At 34.6% G+C, this 13,425-nt stretch overlaps 1 protein-coding gene across 2 annotated transcripts in view; it reads right to left on the reverse strand.

The window, feature by feature from the left end:
- Reep3 (receptor accessory protein 3) overlaps positions 1 to 13,425 on the reverse strand; it is a 92,114-nt gene that overhangs the window by 31,903 nt on the left and 46,786 nt on the right. Inside the window, exon 1 of one of the 2 annotated variants that reach the window (XM_033766566.1) lies at positions 11,961 to 11,990. The exons of the other annotated variant lie outside the window; for it this stretch is intronic. Within the exon in view, the coding sequence (XP_033622457.1) occupies positions 11,961 to 11,975 (15 nt within the window). The 5' untranslated portion in view covers positions 11,976 to 11,990. Of the gene's footprint in view, positions 1 to 11,960; positions 11,991 to 13,425 lie in introns of those variants that run through there. 2 annotated transcript variants of the gene reach the window in all.

Here is a 13,425-nt window from a genome sequence, read left to right on the forward strand (position 1 = left end):
CCAGAGCCGGCTGGACGAGGAAAACTCAGTGAAGGCTCGCTCCTCCTTTCCCAAGGAGAAAGTGCACTTAGAGGTCTCCTCAGCAAAGAATCAGCCCCCTCCTCCAGGATTAGCAGGCTGAAACTATGTTCAAACACAGAGACATGACAAAGACTTCCCCAGTTGCCTTGGATAATTTATTTTGACTATTTTGTTAAGGACTTAACATAATAAAACTGAAGTGTTAAATCTTCATGTGAAGAGACCAGTTGGGAAGCTTTTTAAGTCATTATGGTATTGTGAGGTACAAATAACTCAATCTATTTCAGTGATTTTTAAATATTATTTGAAAAAATTTTTTCATTTTACCTGCAGAATTTGGATCTTTTTACAAAAAGTATTCATTTAGAGGCTGGGGATTTAGCTGTGGTTCTGCCGCCTGCCTACCAAGAGCAAGGGCCCGAGTTTGATCCCTGCCCCTGCCCCCAAAAAGTATTCATTTACCTTGAAAATAAAAATTTTATTGATAGCCAAAGAGACAAATTTTAAGCTAAATATATTTAAATATATTTTACATTTTTAACAGTTATTTAGAAGAATTTCATCTTATGTTTTATTGCATTTCTGAAGTAATATCCCTTCCGTGTACTTTTTACATTACACGAGGCTTTGAGGAAATATTTTATTTCTCTTAGTTAAAAGCTTTAGGAACAGTCCTAGCTTTTGTATTTTTAGGAGGCCTTTTCACAGCATGATGGCAATTTGGTTGACAATCTGATTATTACAGCTGCAATTGGTAAAGCACTGTATTTCTAAAATTATATAATGGAAAGATGATGTACATGTCTGAGCATTTCAAAGGCAGATCCTGGTATTGTGTAAAAGGGAAATTCACAGTATACATAGTACAATCTTTAGAAGAAAAGGAAAAAAAATTAGGTTTATGACAATATTTTCAAAATTCCAATTTTTAACAATAAAAATTATAGGCAGCTTTTTTTTTTTGCCATAGTGAGCATGGCTTGTTTAAACTATTTTCTTGTTTCTCAATTTGTCAATCCTGTTTTTCCCTGATTTTATGGTGGTTTTGTGGGGGGAGCTCTTATATTGCTTTATTTAGCTTTCTGTGCAGTCATTTAACTGATATTTTTCTTGTTTTGTGAGTTGATGTTTCCTTTTTAAAAATAGAATGTCTCCTCAGCAAAGAATCAGCCCCCTCCTCCAGGATTAGCAGGCTGAAACTATGTTCAAACACAGAGACATGACAAAGACTTCCCCAGTTGCCTTGGATAATTTATTTTGACTATTTTGTTAAGGACTTAACATAATAAAACTGAAGTGTTAAATCTTCATGTGAAGAGACCAGTTGGGAAGCTTTTTAAGTCATTATGGTATTGTGAGGTACAAATAACTCAATCTATTTCAGTGATTTTTAAATATTATTTGAAAAAATTTTTTCATTTTACCTGCAGAATTTGGATCTTTTTACAAAAAGTATTCATTTAGAGGCTGGGGATTTAGCTGTGGTTCTGCCGCCTGCCTCCCAAGAGCAAGGGCCCGAGTTTGATCCCTGCCCCTGCCCCCAAAAAGTATTCATTTACCTTGAAAATAAAAATTTTATTGATAGCCAAAGAGACAAATTTTAAGCTAAATATATTTAAATATATTTTACATTTTTAACAGTTATTTAGAAGAATTTCATCTTATGTTTTATTGCATTTCTGAAGTAATATCCCTTCCGTGTACTTTTTACATTACACGAGGCTTTGAGGAAATATTTTATTTCTCTTAGTTAAAAGCTTTAGGAACAGTCCTAGCTTTTGTATTTTTAGGAGGCCTTTTCACAGCATGATGGCAATTTGGTTGACAATCTGATTATTACAGCTGCAATTGGTAAAGCACTGTATTTCTAAAATTATATAATGGAAAGATGATGTACATGTCTGAGCATTTCAAAGGCAGATCCTGGTATTGTGTAAAAGGGAAATTCACAGTATACATAGTACAATCTTTAGAAGAAAAGGAAAAAAAATTAGGTTTATGACAATATTTTCAAAATTCCAATTTTTAACAATAAAAATTATAGGCAGCTTTTTTTTTTTGCCATAGTGAGCATGGCTTGTTTAAACTATTTTCTTGTTTCTCAATTTGTCAATCCTGTTTTTCCCTGATTTTATGGTGGTTTTGTGGGGGGAGCTCTTATATTGCTTTATTTAGCTTTCTGTGCAGTCATTTAACTGATATTTTTCTTGTTTTGTGAGTTGATGTTTCCTTTTTAAAAATAGAAGTTTTTTGGGCCAGGGGCTTAGCTCAGTGGTGCCACCACCTGCCCTGCCAGTGCAAGGTCCTGAGTTCAATCCTGGGTACCAAAAAAAAAAAAAGAGTCTTTTTAAAGCATTCAAGAACATATATTGTGATATGTGTTACTGTCATTTTAATTTTTAACTTTTGAAATTAACTTATTGTTGCACTCTGATTTCTCTTGTAGTCAATTATTATTTCTCCCGTTTGGAACTTACTAGGGTTTTCTACAAGGTGGTGAGGCTATGGTTACTGAACAAATAAAAGCAAAGCAAAGCAGAACACTGGCTGCCTCTGAATACATTTTTCCCTGCAGTGAGGGTGGAGGCTGTTGGGTTTTTTGGTTATTGTAGCTTTTATGACTTTCAGCTATTCCATCACTAGGGATTAGGGTGGAGGTAGCTAGGCCTCTCTCCAATTTACTTCTTAGCAACATTTCCTTTAAAGGAAACAACTGTTTCTGTCTCTGTTTTAAAGATCCATTTCCACTGGCACTATAAAGTTAGTAAAATTCCTCCTAGATATTAGCAAAAGCCTGACTTAGCCCCTGAGTTTAATGTTACTGTGAGAATATTTGTTCTGTGTGTATGTTTTCCAGAGCATTTTCACTGGAAGACAGAAAAAGACTGGCAGCTGCAATTGGCTTGCTGCATCTTTGTGTGCAAAGTGTGGGAATACTTTCAAAAGGCCAGGGTTACATTAATTCTCATTCATATTTCAGAAAGAACTATATTAGACATTTGTTTTCAATCCTCTAATTACATAATCTTACTCACATTTAACACTTGCTTCCTACAACTGGATCTACTGTAATGATCCTGAGATGATCAGAAAGAATTTGTTTTTGAAAAATATAAGGAGGAATACAAGTCATTTGATTGTAACAGTATCAATTAGACAGTGAAGTTATATATTGATATATATTATATAAGAAATAAGTAAACAAAGCTCCATCAAAAATGTTTTATAAGGAACAATCACAACATAGTTAACTAAATTTAAGTAATTTAATTCATTAAAGGGTAATAAACTGACCCAGTACACTGAAAATGTGATTTTATTTATCAAAGCTTGACTAATGAAAAAAAAAAAAAAGACTTATGAGTATATAGGGGAGTGGTAGTGTTGCCTAGCATATGTGAGGCCCTGGGTTAAATTCTCACCATTGTAAACAAACAAACAAAAAACCTGATAAATAAACAACTATGGGGGCTGGGGATTTAGCTCAGCGGTTCGGTGGCCTGCTTGCAAGCGCAATGGACCCGAGTTCAATCCCCAGTACCAAAAAAAACAAAAAAAACAAAAAAACAAACTATGAATTAAGACAAGGTATGCATGCATTCATTTTGTCTTGGCTAAAATTAATTTTTATAATTATTTTCAAGGATTTAAAAAATGACAATGTGTTACTGTAAAACCCATTCCCTATGTGATCACATTAAAAAAAAACCCTAATATTAATAATGTCTTATATGGTATCATAGTATAACTCAAAACAAGTATCCACTCACAAAGTCAATTTGGAAATCTGAGTAAAGATGATAGATTCAATATACACACTTAATTCTATTCTTTCTGAAAATCTCATTAAAAAAACAGTAGTATTTTTTAAAAAGTGGCATAAACCCAGAAGAATACAGAAGAGAAGAAAGCATCAACATTTTGGAGACAGAAAAGAAAGAGATAAATTGAAATTGACTTAGGAGGCCTAAGAAAATAAAATACTAAGCTGGTAATGGGAAAAATTTAGAAGCAACCCAACATTACACTGCAGCTCTCACCTATTTTGCCCAATTATTTGTCAAAAAGGGCTACAGATAGGAAATATCTGCTTTAGGAGCAAATGGGATGTTCTTTCACTCTAGCTGCTGGTGATACCCTTTTCTTTCCTTGAGGAACCCTGAGGTTTATTATGGACTTACAAATCTCTGGGACAACTAAGTTAAAGCTTACAAACTGAAACGTTGATAGTCCTCTGCCTTACTTTCCCACTGAACACTGGCAACTAGGTACTTTTTAGAATTTAAGTCTTTGAAGAATCCATCTGGCACAAAATAAAAAAGCTAAAAAAATGGAAACTGACAATGTTCCAAAGAAATGGTTGTTATAGGTTGAATGGTGTCCCCCTAAAAGATATTGAAACCTGTTATGGACTAAATTATGCCTCCCCAAAACCTACAGGTTGAAGCTCTAGACCTCAATGTGAATAAATTTGGAGATAAGATGGTTAAGGAGGTGATAATCTTAGGTGCTGTGCTATTTATCTGTGTATTACTTCTTTTAACTTAATCTAAGCACCATAAATACTGAATATTAATCCAATCCAAATTATCTAATGACACGGGAGGCTATTGGAACAGGGAAATATACATGTATATAATGGCACTGGGTAGACTATGACATCATCCTTCACAGAAAAAGCCAATTCACGATGCCCATCTGAAAAAGTAACAAACAGCAAAGTGAGCATGTTATTTAGTATACGGAAACTCGTACTAGATTCATATGAAAGAATTGAAAATAGTTGCTTATACAGAAATGGGTACAGGAGGGTCGGAAACTGATCCTTTTTCATAACAAACCTTGGGAAATTAATTAAATTTTGAACTAAAAAGTAGATTTTTGATAAAAATAAAAACCCAAAGTAGATCCGAATGGAAAATAAACAAACAAGCATGTGGCCTGACAAAAACCTGAATCAAATGGATTTCTTTGTCCCCATTGCAGGAGTCCAAGCCAGAGCCTTGTGCATGCTACACCTGTATTCCACAACTGAGCTACCTCCCCAATTTTCAAAGGAGTATTTTTATTCCAAAATATCAAAAGATAGCAAGAAACACTTCTTGACAATAAAGGTTCATTAACATGTTTTCACCCTTGTTTCCCCACCCGAGAACTAGTAGAGAACTATTAGAGATTTTTCTAATGAGTAACAACAATAAATTAACATATAGTATAGCTGTTCAGTTTCCTATTCCCTAAATATTCAGTCAAAAATTAGGTCATTTTAAAAAGCCAAGTCAGAGTTTTGGAGGGCCATTTCTGGACCTTTTAAATAGTAATACCCCAGTTTTTCCTCTTCTTTGTTCTTGTTCACAGTAAATCTTAGGACTGAATGTCTGATTTTAATTTTTAAGTGCTGTTAGCCAATCTTTTCATAGCTTCTTTCTCCACTATTCTTAGAATAAGAACATTGGTTTCCTAGAAAAGCTGTAGCAATTACACATGACTTGGAAGTAAACACTCTATTTTCAAGTCATAAGATGGTATGAACCAGAAAAAAATTTGCAAAGCCACACTAATTCTTCAGTAAGTTTACATTTCAATTACTCCAAGACTGAAAGTCTTTTAAGTAGGCCATATCAGCCACACTACACAGGAAATTATATCCTAGGAAAGCTCTGTTTTAAAAATAGGCAAAGGAAGAAAGGAAAGTTGCCAAAATACACAGCACTTTCCATTTGTTTTGATTTGAACACAGCATGTTTTATCAGGTGCAATCTACCATTTGCAGGCTTAAGGGAAATGGTAGTAGTTAGGGTGGGAAGAAGTAAATTAACCAACAATGTTTGTTTTTAGAAAAGAGTTTTGAGTAGATATCAGCAGAATTAGGTCATAACTAAATACAAAGAAACTGGACCTTGGAGTAAGTGTTCAGACTGGAATGTGTACTCCCTAATCAAGCAGAATCAAAGCTGTAGAACTAGACTGATCCAGATTTAACATTTGATATATATGTAAAAGTCATTTTTCCCTTTTCTTATTTACCCATCCATCCATCCATCCATCCAAAAAATAGGGAGTAACTACTATGTATTGTACTTTTTTTTGTGGAGGTACCAGGGATCGAACTCAGGTCCTTGGGCTTCCGAGGCAGGCGGTGGAACCACTGAGCTAAATCCCTGGCCCTATCATGTACTTTTTAAGGTATGAGAATATAAAAATTAAAACAAAACCTTTCCCTATGGATGTTGTCCTGATAGGAGAGACGAGTGTATACTATATACATAAGGAATATAACATCAAGTATTAAAAAGGGTGATTAAAATATAATAGATAATTTACAAAGAAACTACCAAAACAAAGCAAATTTGGATGTAATTACCAGACAGGAAAATTTTGGGAGGATAGAGTTCTGGTGAAACTGTTAGCCTGGAGTTTAAACTGGATGGCTAAACGTTTTTTCCTCTAGTAGGGATTGAATCCAGGGCCTTCCACATGGGTAGGAAAGCACTCTACCTCTGAGCTACATTCCCAGTTCTTTTTAAAATTTTCATTTGAGACAGGGTCTTGCTAAGTGCCAGAACGGCATTAAATTTATGATTTTACTGACTTAACCTCCCAAGTGTTTGGGATTATGGGCATGCATAACTGTGCCTGGCAAGACTAAGAGTTTTATGACACATGAATAGAAAAAAATAATATTCAAAATTTCTATCAGCCAAATTGGACTGAAAATACTTAGCAGACCATCAAAACTTTACAGAACTTGCAAAAACTTCTTATATGGAGGCTCACGTGTCTTAACCTAGTACTGGGGAAGCTGCCTCATTTCTGAAAATACCCATATGGTTGTGGCCTCTGAAAGTCTGTTTAAATTAATCACAAGCACATTCATTGGCTGTCTGTGAATGCTGTCTCAACATTTTTGTGACGTTAGCATCCTCACTTATGTTCCTAAAGGTAGCATGATAAAAGAAAAAGAGTAAAACATTAGACATAGATCTCTGATCCTGCCTTTATGATCCACACAACCTAGGGCAGCTTTCTTCACTTCTCTGAGTTTATAATATTTGGAATATTTTCCTTGCCCACTGGATAGGGTCACTGGGATGGGAATAATGCCTCCCTCTCCATCAAATGTCCATGTTTTAACTTCTGGAAACTATGATTATTTTAGTTTACAGGGTAGAGGTAAAAAAAAAAAAAAAGGTGGTAGATGGAATTAAGGCTTGCTAATCAGACAACCTTAAAATGGAAAGATTATCTTAGATTAATCATATGGGTCCAATGTAATCACAAAGGTCCTTGTGAGAAGGGAGAGGGAAAGAACCAGAGAGCTGGCTGCATAAAAAGGTCTCAGTCCAAAGTTGTTGGCTTTGAAGACAGAGAATAGAAACATAAGCCAAGGAATGTGGGTAGTGGGTAGAAGCTAGAAAAGGAAAGGAGACAGATTTTCCCTGAGATCTTCCAGAAGAAATGCAGTTCTATAGACTCATTTTGGATTTCTAACCTCTAGGACCATACAAGAATACATTTATTCATTTTAAGCCTAAAGTGTGGCAGTTTCTTATAGCACGATAGTAAAGATATGCAAAAGTACTTTGAAGTTAGTGGGAAATAATATATATGCAAAATATTATTCCAAGATGACATCTCAACTTATCTAACAGACCTGATGTTTTAGAAAACTTAATTACTGGGAAGTCTTCAGAATTTTATCATATTTCTTTCTCAAAGGCCAATACCCTGCCCTTTCTTTTTCAGTGCCTGACCATTTTTGTTTTTAACACTCATTTAATTTGTCAAGCAGAGTTGATTACCATATAATTATCAAACCAGCTCCAGCCACCTGCCTTTCTGCTGCCCTCGTTTCTGTTTACTCATTACTCTGATCTTCCCAGAGAGATGGTTAAGAAAACTATTTTTGGAGTCACAGTATTTTAGCAAAATTATATACAGTTATTTCCTACTTTGTTAATGAGTTATTCTTCAGAAACAACCATGCAGGGGCTGGAACTGTAACTCAGTGGTAGAGCACTTCCTTACCATGAGTGAGGTCCTGGGCTCAATTCCCAGTACCACATCTGATTCTCTTAATATAACGTATCATAAATATTTCAAATAAGGAGAAGTTTCACATTTATTAAGCACTGGCCAGTAGTATACTCCAGAGCTTATATTTTTTATGGTGTTTTGAGTATAATGAGACACTCTTTAGGGAATGGTGAAGAGGGTGAAGGGAGGGCTAGGGTATAGGGAAAAAATAAGAACCAAGATATATCATGTAAAGGTACAAGATCCCAATGATAAATGCAACTGTATTGTTTGCTTTAAATGTACCAATAAACTTAATGGAAAAAAAACAAAAAAGGAAACTCTTATTTCTGTCACTTGAAAGAATTGCAATTAAAACATCACGGAGTAGGGTAGAGTGTTATCTAGAAAATTAAGAAAGGCAAGTATTACTGTGTTGCAAAAACATAAAAATTATAAAACATAAAAATAACTTCAGGTCTACCTAAAAAAGTAATAAAAACTTGGGGTTGTACTTCATATGTTTTTGTTTTTTTATTCCACTTTTTTAGTGATTACTTTTGTATTTTATTATGCAAAAATATAGGTTAATGACTCTTGGAAAACCAAAGCAAAACTATTTCTTCACCACAGGCACCTTGAGAAAGTATTAATAGAAGATAAATCCTGGCTTCTAAAAAGTAATGTAAAAGCCAGGTGTGGTGTCGCACCCCTGTAATCCCAGAACTCAGGAGACTGAGGCAGAAGGATCACTGTGAATTCAAAACTGGCCTGGGCTACATAGTGAGTTCCAGGTCAGTCTCAAGTACATAGTGAGACCCTGTCTCAAAAAAACAAAAAAAAAAAAAAAAAAAAAAAAAAAAAAAAAAAAAAAAAAAAAAAGTAATGTACATCAGCATTATAAAATAATACTTGAAGAATTTATTACAACATATGTTAAAATATATCACAAGGCATTTATAAGATAAATTTAAATTACCAGGATTTAATGTCATTCTATCTCTTAAGACTATTTCATCAATCCTAGATACAAGAGATTTATATAATAATGAAAAACTTCATTATGTTTATTAGCTTTATATGAAAGTTTAAAAAAGAATATAAAAGTTCAATAGAATGGGTTAGTTATAAGGGTTTCAGTCTATTGTCCACCAGCTCTGGATATACAGAGCATGATATAAAAAAGCATGATAAACTCTCTGATCATTTGATGAGGTAAATGACAAGACCACCATCCAAGATCCGTTACAAAGAACCACAGCTCTAAACCCAAAAGAATAAAAGCAGGTACTCAAACAAAACCTTTTATGTCAATGCCTGTAGCAGCACTATTCATAATAGCCAAAAGATAGAATAATTCAAGTATCTGTCAACAGGTGAATAGATCTGGACTTAGTGGGTTTTATTTATTAACACAATGGAATATTGTTCAGTCCTAAAGAGGAATAAAGTACGAAAACATGGGTGAATCTTGAAAACATCAGGCTAAGTGGAAGAAGTCAGAAGAAAGGTCACCTGTGATATGATTCCATTTGTATACAATATTCAGAATAGGGAAGTCCAAACAAACAGAAAGCAGATTGCTTGCTGCTAGTTGCTTGGGGATGGGAAAAGTGGATGAGGAGTTACTGCTTACTGGGCATGAAGTTTTATTTTGTGTCACAGCGTACTAGAGAGAGAAGTGATGTTTTGCAAAGTATTATGAATATATTAAATATTACTGAACTGCACACTTTGAAATGGTTAATATTATGTCATCAAAAACATTCTCAATTAAAAGAGCCTTAGTTATTGGTGTGTTACTTCAGAACTGACAGCTTTCCTCCTTTGATTAACTAAAAACAAAGTACATTTTTGCTATTTTCTGAAATTTCACTTTGTCAAACATGGCACACTACAACCAGATTTGTATGTGAGGAAAGTCCCTTTCTATTAAACAATAAAGATAAAATTAGGAAAGGGGAGAACTTACAGAAATGATAAAACAATGAATGAAAGCAAGGAAAAAGGAAGAGTAAACTGAAAGAAGAAACACTGAGGATTAAAAACAAATAATTAAAGTCTAATTCAAAAAGAATTGTCAGTAGTGATGGAGTATTTTTATAATTAAGTCAATTAGAAAATGATAAAAGATAAAAAAAAGGCTTTACACAAAGAGATATGTTCTCAGTGTATCTACAAATTTATAAGGCTAGAAAAACCACATCCCTTCTTCAAAAGTCAAACATACAAACAAAAAGTCCCCCAAACCCTTACTACACTGGAATTTACAGACTAAATTAAGAGATATCCAATTACTCATCTTGGGAATCATATGCTTCTATAGATGCCAACTGACTGTGAACTTTTTTTTTTTTTTTGGTTTTTTTTGAGACAGGGTCTCCTCACTATGTAGTTGAGACTGACCTGGAACTCACTGTGTAGCCCAGGCTGGTCTCGAACTCTCAGCGATCTCCCTGCCTCAGCCTCCCAACTGCTGGGATTACAGGTGTGTGCCACCACACCTGGCTAACTGTGAACTATTTTTGAAGCTCTACTTTGGAGAAGACTTCAAAGTTAGTTTTTCTTTTCAGTACCGGGGATTCTTTTCTTGCACTTTGGAGGGAGGTGCAGTGCCACTGAGCTAAATCCCTGGCCAGAATAACTTTTTTTTTTTTTTTGGTTTTTTTTGAGACAGGGTCTCCTCACTATGTAGTTGAGACTGACCTGGAACTCACTGTGTAGCCCAGGCTGGTCTCGAACTCTCAGCGATCTCCCTGCCTCAGCCTCCCAACTGCTGGGATTACAGGTGTGTGCCACCACACCTGGCTAACTGTGAACTATTTTTGAAGCTCTACTTTGGAGAAGACTTCAAAGTTAGTTTTTCTTTTCAGTACCGGGGATTCTTTTCTTGCACTTTGGAGGGAGGTGCAGTGCCACTGAGCTAAATCCCTGGCCAGAAAGTTAGTTTTTAAGTAGAGCATCGACACTAATTTTATCATGAAGGTGCATAAATGTGGTTCTGCCACACCCACATTTATTCTTTAGAATTATTTCTATTAATGAAAAATTAATTTTAATTCTATGAATTTTATTATATTAAACATTGAATATTTAACAGAAAAAATATCATAAAAATAAAATATTGAATTTTTAATATTTATTGAGTGTTTATAGAAAGCATCCAATGTTTCAACATTGACTGCTTTTTCGTGTACAAAGTCTAAAAAAGAATACAAATAAATTTTTATTTGAGGGCCAGGGAGTTAGCTCAGTAGTTCTGGTGACTGCCTCACAAGCACAAGGACCTACCTGAGTTCGATCCCCAGTACCGGAAAAACAACAACAACAACAACAAAAAACCTTCAATAATCATTCTTAAGGCACTTGGCACACATGACAACATGTTCCATATGCATGTATTGCTTACAATGACAGCACATGTATTTTGCTTTCCTTGCCTTTTTGTAGGACATACTTGACATCTATCTCTTTGATCTTGCTGTTTTGTCAGGAGTTTTTTTTTATTATACAGTGTGTAGTTAACAGGAACATAAAAGTATTAAATTCTTGAAATGGATTGTGCATTTACAACAGACATCATTATTTTCATATCAGCTGCATACTTTCTTAGAAAACTTATAACATCAGAAATAAATTCCTATATGAACAATGAAAATACACATAGAATTGTACAATACAAATAAGCTTTCCTTTAATTGTCACCAAGGCAGTCTTCACACATGACAACTGTATGTCCTATGCACATGTCTTGCTTACATGGACAGTATATGTTCTTAGCCTTCCTTTCCTGTGTGGCAGTCTTGTCGCCTCTCTTCTCTTCCTATTTTGTCAGGAGTTTCCTACTATATTGTACAACAGGCACGTAGCAAGGAAATAATACATCAATAAAATAAAATATCAAATACGTAATGAGTGCTTACAATAGACATCAACATCTTCACATCAGCTGTTTATCTGCTTACAAAACCTAGAGATAACATCAGAAATAAAAACCTATGTGAAACTCCACTTAAAACTGATTAGTCTCATTCTTGTAAAAAAAAAACCCAATAAAAACAAACAAAGAAAAAAACCTATGTGAACTACAATGTAAACACAAATAGAGATAATCTTTGCTTCAACTGGTCACTCCCAAAGCAGTCTTCACACCTGACAACTGCATGTTTCATACACAAGTATCACTTAACATTGATTGCATATATGTTTTGTTTACCTGTCCTTTCTTATAGGGCACAGCTGACATTTGTATTGAGTGATGTTCTAGTTGCTGCATAATTCATCAACAAAATCTACTCCACCTTTGGTTTTGTTATAAAAAGTTTCCAGCTCAGGCTTCTATTTGGTTGAGGTTTCCATATCAGTATTTCCATCCTGGTGCAATATTGACATCAGTAGTACCAGTTTGTTTTTCTTTGACATATATAAGGCCAATGTAAATCTTTCTGAAAATTGTACTATATAATTTTCTGTTTTGAAATTGGACATTTCATTTGGAATTTCTGCTTTGTTCCTGCACTGGTCAACCTGTGCGCTGTTAGCAAATGTAACATAAATTGAAAACTGGTAAACTAATTGTAGAATATCACATTCCACTTAGTTTGGGAGATGGGAGCCACAAGTGTGTTCACAACATCATTTGATTTATTACTATACAAATAAGGACCTGATGGCTGAGTTCTAGGATGAATGTCTTAAAATGAAAGCATAATAATTCTTTGCATCTGCAAGGGTATAAATTTTTATACCATAGTTTGACTCACCGCTTTTCCATAAATCTTTTACATTCCTGTGATTACTATGAGAAATCCCTGCTAAATACATCAGACCTAAGAATGCTTTCAGTTCAGCTAGTGAAGTGTCATAATAAATACAATTTTGAATCCTGAGCATACAGATTGTTTTACTTGCATTTCAGCCTTTGTGTATTTTATAGCATTTTGTAGCATTTCATCTATCACAATTTCCAGTACTGAATGGCAGTGCTGGCATTCTATCTACTATATTTCGCCCCTGCCAAGACCCTCACTATATTTTTAGACTTAATTCTAACATTTGGTTGTGTGGCCATTTTGCAATATTGTGACTAGTCAAAACACTGCTGTTATCATCATCATCTGAATCAAGGAGGTTTGGATTCCCTGTGTCTATATCAGACGATTCTCGCTCCATTTCATTGTCACAGGAACTTTGGCTGACATGGCCAATGTCAAAGTCATTGTCATCATCATAATATGCCCACACCACTCTTGTGTTATGAAACATGTATTTTACCATAAAGAATCATAATAATCCATGCATGAGTAATCTGATGATACACTTTTAACCTTGTCCAAAACTTGCAAATCTAGTTTTTCATGTGTCATTGTACTGAACTGGGCCACATAT

The sequence above is a fragment of the Fukomys damarensis genome, unplaced genomic scaffold (assembly GCF_012274545.1).
Source record: "Fukomys damarensis isolate Sample0158 unplaced genomic scaffold, DMR_v1.0_HiC HiC_scaffold_20, whole genome shotgun sequence".
Lineage (NCBI taxonomy): Eukaryota > Metazoa > Chordata > Mammalia > Rodentia > Bathyergidae > Fukomys > Fukomys damarensis.